At 54.0% G+C, this 13,367-nt stretch overlaps 1 protein-coding gene across 2 annotated transcripts; it reads right to left on the bottom strand.

Moving 5' to 3' along the window:
- Window positions 1-660: 660 nt before the first annotated feature.
- Window positions 661-9,184, bottom strand: TRIM72 (tripartite motif containing 72). 2 transcript variants are annotated; one of them, XM_041750925.1, is made up of 7 exons: window positions 9,080-9,184; window positions 8,146-8,542; window positions 4,768-4,863; window positions 4,448-4,678; window positions 3,944-3,966; window positions 2,895-3,013; window positions 661-1,972 (listed from the first exon to the last, which is right to left on the bottom strand). In XM_041750925.1, the coding sequence occupies exons 2-7, from the start codon at window positions 8,533-8,535 to the stop codon at window positions 1,398-1,400; spliced, it is 1,434 nt and encodes a 477-aa protein (XP_041606859.1). In that variant the 5' UTR covers window positions 8,536-8,542; window positions 9,080-9,184; the 3' UTR covers window positions 661-1,397. The 2 variants fall into 2 exon arrangements, with proteins under 2 accessions (XP_041606859.1, XP_041606858.1); XM_041750924.1 differs by having other exon boundaries at window positions 8,957-9,130.
- Window positions 9,185-13,367: the final 4,183 nt, after the last annotated feature.

Below are 13,367 nucleotides of genomic sequence, written 5' to 3' on the forward strand. Positions count from 1 at the left end.
TCTATATATAATTGTCTCTATCAATGCTGCTGGATTTTACATCCAATCAACCCTTTACTTTCTAGCATGAAACAGCTTCTCAAATTAATCCTCTTTTGGGTGTCCCAGAGCTATTCTTCAGGAAAGGCAGCAAGGAATGTCCCCCAGCCAGATCTTGAGGCCTTTCTACCCCACCCATGCCTTCTTTTCATTCTATCTCCCAAGAAGATTCCCATATAGGCATATGTTTCCAGGAGTCTCCAGGCCCTTGCACACATCAGCAGCTGCATCCCCTACAAGGGAGAGCTAATGGCCCCACACCATCATCTTCTCCCAGGACAGGAGGGGCAACAGCCTCCAGTCCCACCTCCCTGAGTTCCCAAAGGCCTCTCCTGCTAATGAAGAGGGACTCTCACTCTGGGCCTCAGTGGTTACTCCAGAGCCCAAGAAATGTGTCTTTGAGCTAAAACCAAAGAAGGTGTGAACCAGTGAGTAGGCAGTGAGGGGCCATCCCCAGAGAGCAAGAGGAGCCGGTTGGGCAGGGGGGGAGCCTTCTATTCTCCACAAGCAGCAGGGCCCATCCTGGGATTAGCATCAGGCTCTCTCTCTTGGTTGGCAACTTGGGGGATTTCTTCGATGTCCAAGACACTCAGTAAACATATACTCCAGAGGCAAAGGGAAGTAGTTGGAGGTCAGTTTATTCACTCAGCACAAGGGCTCTGGCAGTTTTTAAATGGGTGTTGAATCTCCAGAAGAAGATAGTGTGGGTTTTCTACTCCTGAGAGCTGATAGCTATCTGATAAGTGAGTCTATGTAACAGAGAGCACCCAGAGCAGACTGTGGTGCCTTAAGGCCATGGTTCTCCAGGTGATCTCACTTGTAACCCGCAGCAACAGCATGTCCCCAGGAACTTGCTAGGAAAGCAAAAGGTTTGGTCTGCCCCCAGACCCAGTGAACCAGAAATTAGCACTCTGCTTTAACAAGTCACCATGACATGCTTTGAAAAAGCTGTGTGGATGCACGCCCAGGTTGGAGAACCGCTAAGGGAAAGATCTTTCCATATGGTTGAGTCTGGATCCCCTGTTCCAAGGCCGCCAAGAAGGAGGAGACGTGAGGCTGAAGGGGCTCCTTGCTCGACAGAGTTCTTCCCCACTAGACCCCTGACCCTTTTCACTCCTTCCCTCAACTTCAATTTCTTCCTGGAACCCTTGGGCCTCCTGGTTCCCAAACTGGGACTATCTCACTGACCTGACCTTAGAGCTCTGTTCCCCACAAACTCCACCCCCAACTTCTCAGAACTCTTGGAGTCTCCAGTCCCCAACCCCTTGGCCCTGTCTTCAGCCCTGGCAACCCATGCCTGCCCCCATCTCCTTCCAGGCCTGCAGGACCCTACACCCCTCCCCAGCCCAGCCTGCGGCTCAAGCCTCCTCGCCATCAGGCCCCACGAGCAGCAGCGGCTGAGCATTTTTGCCCTTGTCGTGCCAGCATACGTCGAAGAAGGGGTACACGGGCCCGGGCAGGCGCTCGTGGAAGGCAAAGAGCAGCTCGAGGGCGTCGGGGTCACTGGCATCATAAAAGGAGAGGACTCCATCGCCGAAGCTTAGGTAGATCCCGATGCGCGTGGGCCGCCTCTCCGGGGTGCGCAGCGCGCGCGGCTCCTTGGCTTCGACGTGCGCCTCCAGGATCTTGCCGTCCCGCAGCCCGAGCAGCCAGAGGCCCTGCGAGGGGACGGCGTGCAGCCGGCCGCGGCGGCTGGCCTGGGCCGCGATCACGCCGAGGGCCCAGCGCGGCTTCTCGCCCACCTGCACCTCCCAGTAGTGCTCGCCGTCGGACAGCACCTGCTGCGCCACCACCGCCACGGCCTTGTCGAACTGGCACGGATCCTCCCCGGCCGGCGGCGCCTTCTGGTCCGAGCACTCCACGCGGCGGCCCGAGGGAGACAGCACCAGGCTCGGGTGCGCAGAGCTCGGGTCAAAGGTCAGCTCCTTCGTAACTGCCAGGAGGGGAAGTGGTGAGGCCCTGCGTGGCTACACCCTTGCAAGCTTCTCCCAACGAGCTGAGGGGACTGCGGGTCTGCTCTAACCACCCCCCACACACGCAGCCCGAGGAGGTGAATCCCTCTCTGCTTACTGGCTTGGCCCAAAGCCTGTACCTCTCCGAGCTTCAGCGGGCTCAGCTGGAAAACGAGGCCATAACTGCCTCCTTCCAAGTAGGGAGGATTAGGGCCATGTGAGCGTTTAAGTCCGTAGCTGAGGCCCCGGTCACAAAGCAGGAGAGACCGGAAGCCCAGAACTAGGCGGGCCCCTGCCTCACTCTGCTGTATGACTTCAGCGGTCTCGAGCCCATCTCTCGCTGGGGTTAGTCCTGCCTTGGAAAACAGAGCCCCCTCCCCCCACACCTCCCCCCAGGCAGGGCTATACCAGCCACGTGCGCGTGTCCTAGAGTTCTGTAACCTGTGGCTCCTCACTGTGACCTAGCTCTCAGGGAACAGAGGCGGAGCTCTCAGGGGCCTCCCCAGAGCCAGGCCACCAGAGTCAGTGCCTGGCCTCGGCCCGTCCCCAAGGTGCCAGCTCTGCAGATCCTCGGCCTCCAATTCCGTTATCATCTCTGCTGTCCAGATGGGGCAGGAACTGACCAAGGATCACACAAGGCTCAACCCCAGACCCCAGCCTCCCCTGCTTGCCAGCAGCAGCAGCAGCTTTCCTTTCAGGAAGCAAAGTCATCACCACATCAGTCACCCACCCGTAAGCCCCATGCCCTCCAAGGTCCTTCTCTGAGCCCAGATGACAAGGGTAAAGGGGCAATGGGCACCTTCTCTGATGACTTCTGGGACTGAGAGGCCCCATTACGTCGCTGGGACCTGCCCTCAACCACACAGTTACAAACGTGAACCCAGAGGTGGCTTCTCCCAGTACCTGGCATCAGAGCCCGGAACATCTTCCTCCACACCTGGAATTTGAAGTCATCTGAGATGACAGGCAGCTGGATGTCCAAACGGGCAGGCGGTGGTGATTCTGCCAAGATCTTCTGTAGCCTGGGGGCAGGGGGTGGGGGAGTGGGAGCTGTCTGTGGATGGACTTCCTGGAGGAGGCATAGGGTAGGGGCAGGGCAGGAGGTGTTAACCCCAAAGAGAGGAGGACAGGGGTCGTGGTAGGGTTCCAGGTTCTCTCCTGCATCACAACCTGGCTTACAACTCTGTTGGAGTTTCAGTTCAGAAAGATGAAAATGTTCTGGAGGGAGATGGCAATGATGGTGGCACACCAGCATGAATGTACTTAACACCATCGAATTTAAAATGTACACTTAAAAAATGGTTAAAAAGGCAAATTTTACATCATGTACGTTTTACCACAATTTTTTTAATGTATTTACTTATTAAGTCATCTCTACATCCAACATGAGGCTCAAACTCACAACCCCAAGACCAAGAGTCGCTCACTCCACCAACTGAGCCAGCCAGGTGCCCTAATTTTTTCTTTTTTTTTAAGAAGAACATTCTGTGGGGATAAGATTCAAGCTCCATAGCCCTCTGTCTGCCCTCACCCACCACACCGGCTTCATCTTCCCTCCCTCTTGCCAGTCTTGGCATTGGTTCTTCCCTCTGCCTACAGGGCCTCTTCCCCCAACTTTTCACCTCACCAATTCCCATCATTCCTCCAGCGCCCCACATAAATGTTCACTCCTCTAGGAAGCCTGCCCAGTACACCCTGCCCATCATGACTGCAGCCACACAGAGCACATACTCACGCCTGTGTCCCCACCCACATCCATCCCCAGCACCAGTCTGGGAGATCCCTGAGGAGGAGGACCAGCTCAGGTTCATTTCTGTGCTCAACACAAACGCAGGGAGATTGCAGTGGACAGAATGGGGGTGTACAGGCTGTCTGGGATCAGAGGGTGAGCCAGCCAGTGTCCCTGAAGACTACAGCAAGTTGGGAAAAGGGGTAGACCACGTTGATCTCACCTGCTGGTCACCAGGCAGTATTTCTGGAAAGAGAGAGAGAGAAATGGAGGTGAGACAGGGAGGGGAGACACTGAGAACTTCTGAGGATGGGTGGACCACAGGGGATGCTAAGTGTGGGGCCAGAAAGAATCAGAAAAGCAAAAATAAACCCAGAATGTAAAGCCAACCCTAGCCCTTTATCTCTGTGTGAACTATATAACATGCCCCCTTTCCTCAAGAGACCAATTCCACCCGGTAGAAGGACTGTCCGAATAAACATACAAACCTACAACGTCTGTGACATGAATGGTGCCACTTAGATTCAGTGTCCTTGTGCACTGTCCTAAACTGCACAACCTAAACAACCATAACAGCAGTCGTGGGGCCCAGTCTCCCTCAATGTGCGACCTGGCCTAGTCCCTGTCCCTCTCTGGATGTCAAAGTCCATGTCTGACAATGGGATGTGGTCTCTAGGCCCTGAACCCTGGCTGAGAAGCAGAGAGGGAAGGTCATCCAAGTGCTCACCATGAGGAACTCAGTCTGTGGCTTGTCGGCCACCTCCTCCAGCACCTTCTCCATCTGCCGCAACTGCTCCAGGTAAGAGTTCAGGCTCCCCAGCTCCCGCCGCAGGGCAACCCCTGCCTCTCCCCGCACACGTTCTGCCTCACGGTCCAAGGAGCCCTCCAGTGCAGCCAGGAACACCCGCATCTTGCCCAGCTGCTCCCCCACAGCCCCCCGGAACTGACGCACCGTCTCCTGTGGGAGCAGACAGGCAAAAGCACTGGGCTGAGCGAGCCCCCAGCCCCATGCCCAGTCCCCAGGCCCTGCTGTGCTGAGCCCCTCACCTCCACTTCCATGAGCTGATGCTCCAGCAGAGCCACACTCTTCTCCTTGCGCATACATGCCTCCTGCAGCTGCAGTTTCTGCTGTGGCAGCTGTGTCTGGGGGGGGGTGAGGTACAAAGAGGTGATGGGGCTGATCCCTCCCACACCTCCCACCCCAAACTTACCCTCTCTGGCTCAGCCTCAATGCTAGCTCCCCCTACAGCCAGGTGAGCATCTCAGCATTCCCCAAACTCATGTGCAGATCTCCAGGCTCTTGCTCCCACTAGTCCTAATGTCTAGCATGACTTACCCTCCCATTGTCTATTTAGGGAAGTCCTGCCTGGCTTCCCTTCCCAGTCCCATGCCCTCAGCAGTTAGCACCCCTGGCACAGGTCTTTGTGACAGTGACAAACACAAATGTGCTTTGGTGTCCTCCAACAGAGAGGTACAGCACTGGCACACAGCAGCCTCTCTGGGTGAGTGTAGAATGTATGAAGAAGAAATGCAACCTCCTCCTCTCCCTGGGCTTTACCCCATCCTTAAAAGCAGAACCATAGGGTGCCTGGGTGGTTAAGTCTGCCTTCGGCTCAGGTCATGGTCCCAGCCAGGGTCCTGGGATCCAAGTCCCACACTGGGCTCCCTGCTCAGCAGAAAGTCTGCTTCTCCCTCTGTCCTTCCCCCTCTGTTCATGATCTCTCTCTCTCTCCCTCTCTCTCTTTCTCCTTCCCTCTCTCAAATAAAATCTTAAAAAAAAGAAAAAGGCAGAACCATAGCAAAACACCCCGTCAACCCTCCTGCACACCCAAGGGCTGTGGGGCAGGCCATTTAATAATGTCTGCTGTGTTGGGGCACCTGGCTGGCTCAGTCCATAGAGCACGCGATTCTTGAACTCTGGGTGGTGAGTTCCAGCCCAGGTTGGAGGTAAAGCTTACAAAAAAGGAAAGAAAAAAAGAAAAGAAAAGAAAAGAAAAGAAAAGAAAAGAAAAGAAAAGAAAAGAAAAGAAAAGAAAAGAAAAGAAAAGAAAAGAAAAGAAAAAAGAAAAGAAAGAAAAAAAGAAAAGAAAAGAAAAGAAAAGAAAAGAAAAGAAAAGAAAAGAAAAGAAAAGAAAAGAAAAGAAAAAGAAAAGTCCGCTATGTCACCAAACACACTTGTGGGCTGGATCCTACCCTGGGCCTGTCAGTTTGTGAATCCTGAAATGCAGGTGTAGGGAAACTCCTAAGAGCTCCTGACAAAGCCATCCCTTTGCAGGGAAAAATGATCAGACGGTTCCAGTCCCACCCCTGTGCCTTCCAACCTCAGCTTCCTCTTTGGCAGAATGGGAGCAGTCTGCCTCACTTCATTGGTGGTGTGACAAATCCGCGGCCTCCCCCCACTCCCCTAAGGGAAACTGAGAGACCCTCTAGGCTCTGGGGATGATTCCCGGTTTTAGCGGGAGCCCCAGGATTGCACCACTGGGGTCATGGCCCCCTGGCCAGCCCCCAGGTCACGCTCCTTCCTGGGACGTCCTCTGGGGCCACGCCCGGCCTGCTGCAGAACAGGGCAGACCTGGTGGTTCTCAGCATGGAGCCGTCACAGGTTCTGGGGCGACAGGGCTAAGCCATGAGGAAGAAGCATGACGCCTTCCTGGCTGCGCAGGGGCTGGGGGAGGGGGCGCGGCGGGGAACGACTTGACCACAGAAGAGCTCCAGAAGTTCAAACTGAAGCTGGGGGCGGAGCCGCTGCACAAAGGCTCTCAGAATGTTGCGCGGGGGCCCGCTCCGCTCCGGCAGCCCCTGACCCACTATGCCTGCGACCCCAAAGCAGTCTGCTGCGCCTCAGTGGCATGCAGGTTTCAGGCGGTCACGTCCGGCCCCCGCCCCCGGCAGATCTCGTTCGACCACTCTTGCTTGAGTCTTGGTGCACAGTCTCTGGACCCAGCCCCCCTCTTCGTGGCCAAGGACCCAGGCATTCAGCGGCGCCCCAGCCTTCCTGTCTCCTCCTTCAGATCCTTCCTTGGGTCCCTTCTTCATAATTCCTGCCGGCACCTCCCTGCGGTTTAGGATTGGACTAAATGCAGATCCTGGCAGAAAGTATCCCGCCCCACCTGCCCCCTCAAGGCTCCTGGGTCACCTGGTGCTCTGTTCCATGTCATAGACTCTATTCCCTCTTCGCAGATCTCTCTCTCTCTCTCTCTCTCTCTCTCTCTCTCTCTCTCTCTCTCGGGACCAGATTGGGAGTTCTGGGGTTACCAGCATAGGTGAGCCTGGGTTGGGAAAGCTCCTGGGAAGAGGAATCTCCTACACTGGTCTAGGAGACCACCAACTGGCCTAGGCAGGACTGGGCAAGGCAGGAGGGGGAGGGTCGCTGAGTCTGGGTCCCCGTGGGGGGAGTCCGGGGGCCTCAAATACCAGCTTGAGGACAGTGACATGCCCTCTTTGGGGGGGGGGGGCAAGCAGAAGAGCAGGGCAACGCTGATGTTCCTGGGTAAAGATAAGCCGCTGAAGCACAACCCACCTATTCGGGAGAAGAGGAGGGCAGGTCCACCCCGGGGGTTAGTCCCTAGCGCCCCCCCCCTCTAGAGCCCGCCTCCTCCCGCCCCCACACCTGTCGTTTATTGTTCCGAAGCCCAACAAATGCTCCCTGATGGACCTTCCTGGGCCTGTGTTAGACTCATACTCTCCTGCAGCAACTGCGTGTGATTTGCCACACGTCTGACCTGGGTGAGCCGGCGTGTGTCTGCGTCTCTATTTGCTAATGCCTGGGTGTCTCTTCTGGGCCCCCGTGGGAACCACGAACCTTGAGGTGCGCACAACTGTGTGTGGGCTCTGGAAGCGTTCCAGACTTCCAGCCCCATCCAGAAAAGCAGCCTGGCTCTGGGTCGCGGTGCCAACCTGGGCATGCTCACGGAGGTGCGTCGCCAGGCCGGCCTTGCCCTCCCCGCTGGACGTTGTGCCCCTCGGGCCTACACAAGCCAGTTCTGCGGCTCGGAGCAGAACGTGGACCTCAGCGAAGCAGCCTGGCGGCCGCCCGACCCCAAACACTGCCCCTCTAGTCCCAGCCTCCGGAGCCTCCGCCCAGCTGCTCGCCCGCCCGGCCGCAGGCACGTGTTCTCCTCCCGGCTCAGCGCGCTCTGCCCGGAGGCCGCGGCCCCCGCATCTCCGGCCGCTCGGGTTCCCCAGCGCCCGCCCCTGAGTCCCTGTTCCAGGCTGGCCTCTCCGCCAGACTCCGCCTTCCGCTGGCCAGTCCCCATTCCCGAGCGGCCTCGCCCCGCCCCCTGGAGTTCCCCGCACCTCCAGGCGCCCGGGCCCAGAAGCTCCGAATCCAGGTCCACGCGGCGACCCCAAGAGCGGCCCGACCCCGCTGCGGCCAACAATCCGGTCCCACCGCCCCCCCCTCCGCCGCAGGCCGCGATCCCGCACCTTGAGGCGCGCATGGGCTTCGGCGGCGGGCAGCAGGCGGTGGCCGCGGTGCGAGCCCAGCGAGGCGCACACGCCGCACACGAGCGCTCGATCCTGCTCGCAGTAGATGCTGAGCGGGTCTAGGTGCTCCTCGCAGTGGCCCTGCGGCACCTGCGCCAGCCCCTCCACCAGGCGCGCCAGCTGCTGGTTGGTGCTGAGCGCCTGTGGCCGCGTGAGTGCCTGGCAGCACGGGCAGGGCACGGTGCCGTCCGCCGCCGGCTCCCCAGCCACGCGGCTCAGGCAGGCGCGGCAGAAACTGTGGCCGCACTCGGCGGTCACCGGCGCGTCAAACAGCTGCAGGCAGAGCGGGCAGGACAGCTCCTGGTGCAGGAGGCCCGGCGCGGCCGACATGATGGACCTGGGTGGAGGAGAGGCCCGTCAGGGAGGCTCAGCGGAGCCACGAACTAGCCCCGGGCCGGACCAGATTGGGAGGATCCCCAGCCTATAATGACGTCACGTCTCAGACAGAAAGGGGCTCTGGTTCTGGCCAAGAGGAAAGGGGGACTCGGTTTCCATCCCCAAAGAAGTATCAGCTGCATTTCTCAGCCCCATCCCCCAAAATAGCGGCTAAGGGGGACCTTGTCTCAAACCCAGTTCCTAAACACGAGTCCAGGGTGTGGTCTTAACCACTGACTTTCCCCTGGCTCAGCCTCAGGCCGCAGCCCCTGCCTCAAATTCCCCAGAGCCCCCGCCAGCTACCCTCCTACCTCTCCAGGATCCCCAGGCCTCCCCTCCCCCACATCTCCAGGGCCACAGGACCCACAGGACTCACAGGGCTGTTTGGAGATCTTGGGCAAAAAGAGACTCCCAGGAGGCCCACTCAAGGTCAAGCCTAGCCTTAGGGAAGACAGGCAAAGGACAAGCAGCAAGCTCAGAGCAAGGGCAGGGGACTCACAGACGAAGCCAGCAGTGGACACCACGGGTGGAAGCACAGAGTGAATAGTAGATAGACCCTCCCAGACTGAGCCCTGGCCCCAGGACTATATTTAGTTGTCCTGCCCACACTTTGCCATCACTTCTGGAAACGGTTCTAAAAGTGAAGACTGAGTGGTCAGCGGGCAAGCATCACATGTCAAGGCCACCTGTCCTGGCCCATCACACTGTCCCCTCCCTTGCTCAGCCTGGAGCCAGAAATCACAACAAGCGGGAAGACAGGGCCTCCCATACCACAGAAAAGACAGAAACGTTTAGGAGGAGTCTCTCCTTTCTCCCTCACCCCCACCTCCACATTCCCCAGCCTCCCCCTTCCCTGCCTGTGGCCCTTCCCCAGCTTGTCACCCACTTATTCCCCAAGTTTATGGCTCTCCCAGGTCACACTGACAGTACCAGCTCCACCTGCAGGCGGACAGGACCTCAGCCCACTCTGAAAGGTTTTCTGCCTCCCAAAGTTGAGGGGAAGGTCTCTCCAGTGCCCAGCACAGACCCTGGGGCAAAGTGGGCCTCCCTAAGTGCTTGGGAAATGAGTGATAGAGGGACAGATGAATAAATGAAGGGACTGAACCCATAGCCTGTAGCCCAGAAGCTGATTCTGCCCTGAGAGCTTTGAGCTTTTACACGCTTAGCCTTCAAATCTCAGTTTAAACTGTACTCAGGATGAAAACCAAAGTCCTCACTGTGGCCTACGAGTCCCTACTGAAGCTGAGCTCATTCTCCTCTCAGCCCTCCCCACCTGCTCACTCCAACTCCAGCCTTGGCCTTCGGACTTGTCCTCCCCCTGCCCCCCCCCCACCCCGGCACCTGGAACACTCCTTCAAACATGGTTCCCATCCTATTCTCCCTCCAATCTTTACCCGGGGTCACCTTTTCAGTGAGGCTTTTCCTAACTCCCTGATTTTAACTCTCACATCTCCTTTCCCTGCTCTATTTTTCCTATAACATTTATTAACATCTGACAAGCAATATTTTACTTATTGCTTTTTTTTTTTACTGATCTCTCCTACCAGAATATATAAATTTTGTACACTGCTTGTCTCCAATTTAGAATAAAGCATGCGCACACTGCAGGTGCTCAAAAAATACTCAGTGAATGAATAAACACACAAGCTCACTGGGTTCTTCTCTTTTGGCCTCTCAGACACACTTTCTTAGCCTTTCCCTGGATTTGTCCATTTCTCCCTCCCTCCATCACATTCTGAGGTTCTGCTTAGGTTTCAGTCATAATCTCCCTCTTTGGACTCTTTTTTTTGCCTCTCTTGGATTTTGATGTTCATTTTTATTAATTTTATCCCAAATGTGCACACGAGGTGTTCTGGATCAAAGACAGACTTATTCAATCTCTCCTAGCAAAAAGTAAACATCTGGCTCCCTGTGCCCTAGAATGATAGTATGAGAGCCAAATTAACTGCCCCATGAGGGTAGCCAGACACCCTAGAGGTGAGCAACAAGGGAGACTTCCTTTCCCTGCTTATCAAAGAGAAGAAAGCACCTGTTCCACTCCCCTGCTTAAAGATCTTCTCACTCCAACTCTTTAGCAAGTAACTAAATCTCTGCAGGAGCCAGGTAGCTCCCTACACACCTCAGCTCAAATCTTTGGGTTTTTGCTTTTGTTTTTGTTTTTTATTTCAAGAATGTATTTCATTTAACCCAATGTATCCAAAATATTATCATTTGACGTGTAACCAATATGAAAATTATTAATGCGGGGTGCCTGGCTGGCTCAGTGGGTAAACCATACGACTCTGGATCTCGGAGTCATAAATTCAAGCGCCATGTTGAGCATAGAGCTTACTTTAAAAAAATTATTAATGAAATATTTTACATGCTTTCATACTAAGTCTTTGAAATCAGGTATGTATATTATACTTAGAGTACATCTCATTTTAGACTAGCCTCATTGCACGTGCTCAAGAGCTGCATATTTATAGTAGCTATCAAATAGGACAGCGGGGACTCCTGGATGGCTCAGCGGTTGGGCGCCTGCCTTTGCCTCAGGTCGTGATCCCGGGATCCAGGATCAAGTCCCCCATCAGGCTCCCTGCATGGAGTCTGCTTCTCCCTCTGCCTGTGTCTCTGCCTCTCTCAGTCTGTGTCTCTCATGAATAAATAAATAAATAAGTCTTAAAAAAAAAATAAAAAACATAGGACAGCACAGCTCTATCATCTTGATGATCTTATAATTAATATGAAAGATGGTCTTATTAAGTCTCGTTGGTGAAATATAGATTAACTCTCATGTGCTTGATCAAAATCCTAGGAAAATGCAGACTTTGAGGAGAAAAAGCAGAGCATTCTTGTATTTACATACAAAAGTTGTATTTATGAACTGAACCTCCCATTCCTTCTAATAATGTTAAATCCCAAAGCAGCGTCTAGATAAACAATGAATTGCATTTCAAAAGCATGAGTAAACTCTAAATATGACAAGTCTTTGGGCTTGTCTCCAGGTTCTGAAGCTCATTTCTTCTTAAACATGAGGCTCTTACATGTTGCCTGTTGGCCCATTTAGGAAGCTACCCCAGGCTTCCTGGCACCTTTGGGCTTAACCTAGGAACCTTGTACAGGCTATAATCATTTAGGCCCCTGAGGAAGAGATAAGTTTTATTATTCTTTTGGATCAGAGCAACTGACAACACAAATGACTACAGATTTTACCCTCAGGATATTGAAAGTCTCAGGAAGCTACTAGAGCTTTTTACCAGAACCCTGAGAAACCCAGGGGAGTTTGATTTCCCCAAACAGGAGAGGGTAGGGATTAGAGTGTATCTGGAGCTCATCTCTGAAACCACAAACCACTTTACTTCCACTCAAAAAGTCAACATCCTGAATGTTGATCTCACCTGGAGTTTCCATCACTGCCAGGCTGAGGCTGAGGGTTATGGTCAATAGGATGTGGGTGCCCAGGACAGAAGATGACATCTCTCGCTGTAGATGGGCCAGATCTGATCTCTGACCCATGGGAGGGACATTGCATGTCTACAGCCAGTTGGAGGAACCATATCTGGGGGAGGAGGAAATAAAGACTTGTGTTGCTAGCTGTAAGATAGAACTCTATGAAATCCCTGGGGCCCAGAGGCTCAAAGGGGGCAGCTTGTCCTAAGGGAGAGTTTCCCAATGGCTGAAGTCCGAAATGCCATAGAAGGTGAATGTTCCTTGTATTGGATAAATGCTGAAAGAAGGTGGAAATCCCCCAATCAGGACCAGAGCAAAAGCAGGTCCTGAATGCTGATGTCACAAACTCATGCTGGCTACTCTCAGGAAGATCACCTACCTTTCTGAATTCCAATATCTTCAGCTACAATATGAAGATAAATAGGATAATAATACCATCCCTGTAGGGTTGTTATGAGGATTAAACTAGATATTATTTTAAATAAATACCAGAGGGCAGCCCAGGTGGCTCAGCGGTTTAGCGCCACCTTCAGCCCAGGGTATGATCCTGGAGACCTGGGATCAAGTCCCGCACTCAGCTCCCTGCACAGAGCCTGTTTCTCTCTCCGCCTGTGTCTCTCATGAATAAATAAATTAAATCTTTAAAATAAATAAATAAATACATACATACATACATACATAAATACCAGAGACAGTGTGCTGGCACCCAAGGGCCTATAAGGTAGTGACTGCCACCACCAGGCTCAAATCTTGACATCACTCTTTCCTCATGTGACTTTGGGCAAGTCACTTAACCTGATTTTCTCATTTGTAAAATGGGAATCATGTAAGGATTTTTATTAAGACGCTTAGAGGCAGGGTACCTGGATGGTTCAGTGTTTGAGCGTCTGCCTTTGGCTCAGATCGTGATCCCAGGGTCCTGGGATCAAGTTCTGCATCAGGCTTCCCTGCAGGAAGCCTGCTTCTCCCTCTGTCTGTGCCTCTGCTTCTCTCTCTCTCTCTCTCTCTCACAAACTAATAAATAAAATCTTTAAAAAAAAAAGACTTAGATTGGGGCACCTGGGTAGCTCAATCAGCTGAGTATCCAACTCAAGGTTTTATCTCATCAGGGTCATGAAATCAAGCCCTATGTCAGGCTGTGCATTCAGTAGGGAGTCTGCTGGAGATTCTCCATCTCCTTCTACCTCCCCCATCCCCTACCCACCCTGCCCACTGGCAAGTGTGCTCTCTCAAATAAATCTTTTGAATTTATTCATCCATGAGAATCACAGAGAGGCAGAAACACAGGCAGAGGGAGAAGCCAGGCTCCATGAAAGGAGTCCCATGTGGAACTCCAGGATCACGCCCTGAGCCAA

This window comes from Vulpes lagopus, chromosome 3 (assembly GCF_018345385.1).
Source record: "Vulpes lagopus strain Blue_001 chromosome 3, ASM1834538v1, whole genome shotgun sequence".
NCBI classification, from domain to species: domain Eukaryota; kingdom Metazoa; phylum Chordata; class Mammalia; order Carnivora; family Canidae; genus Vulpes; species Vulpes lagopus.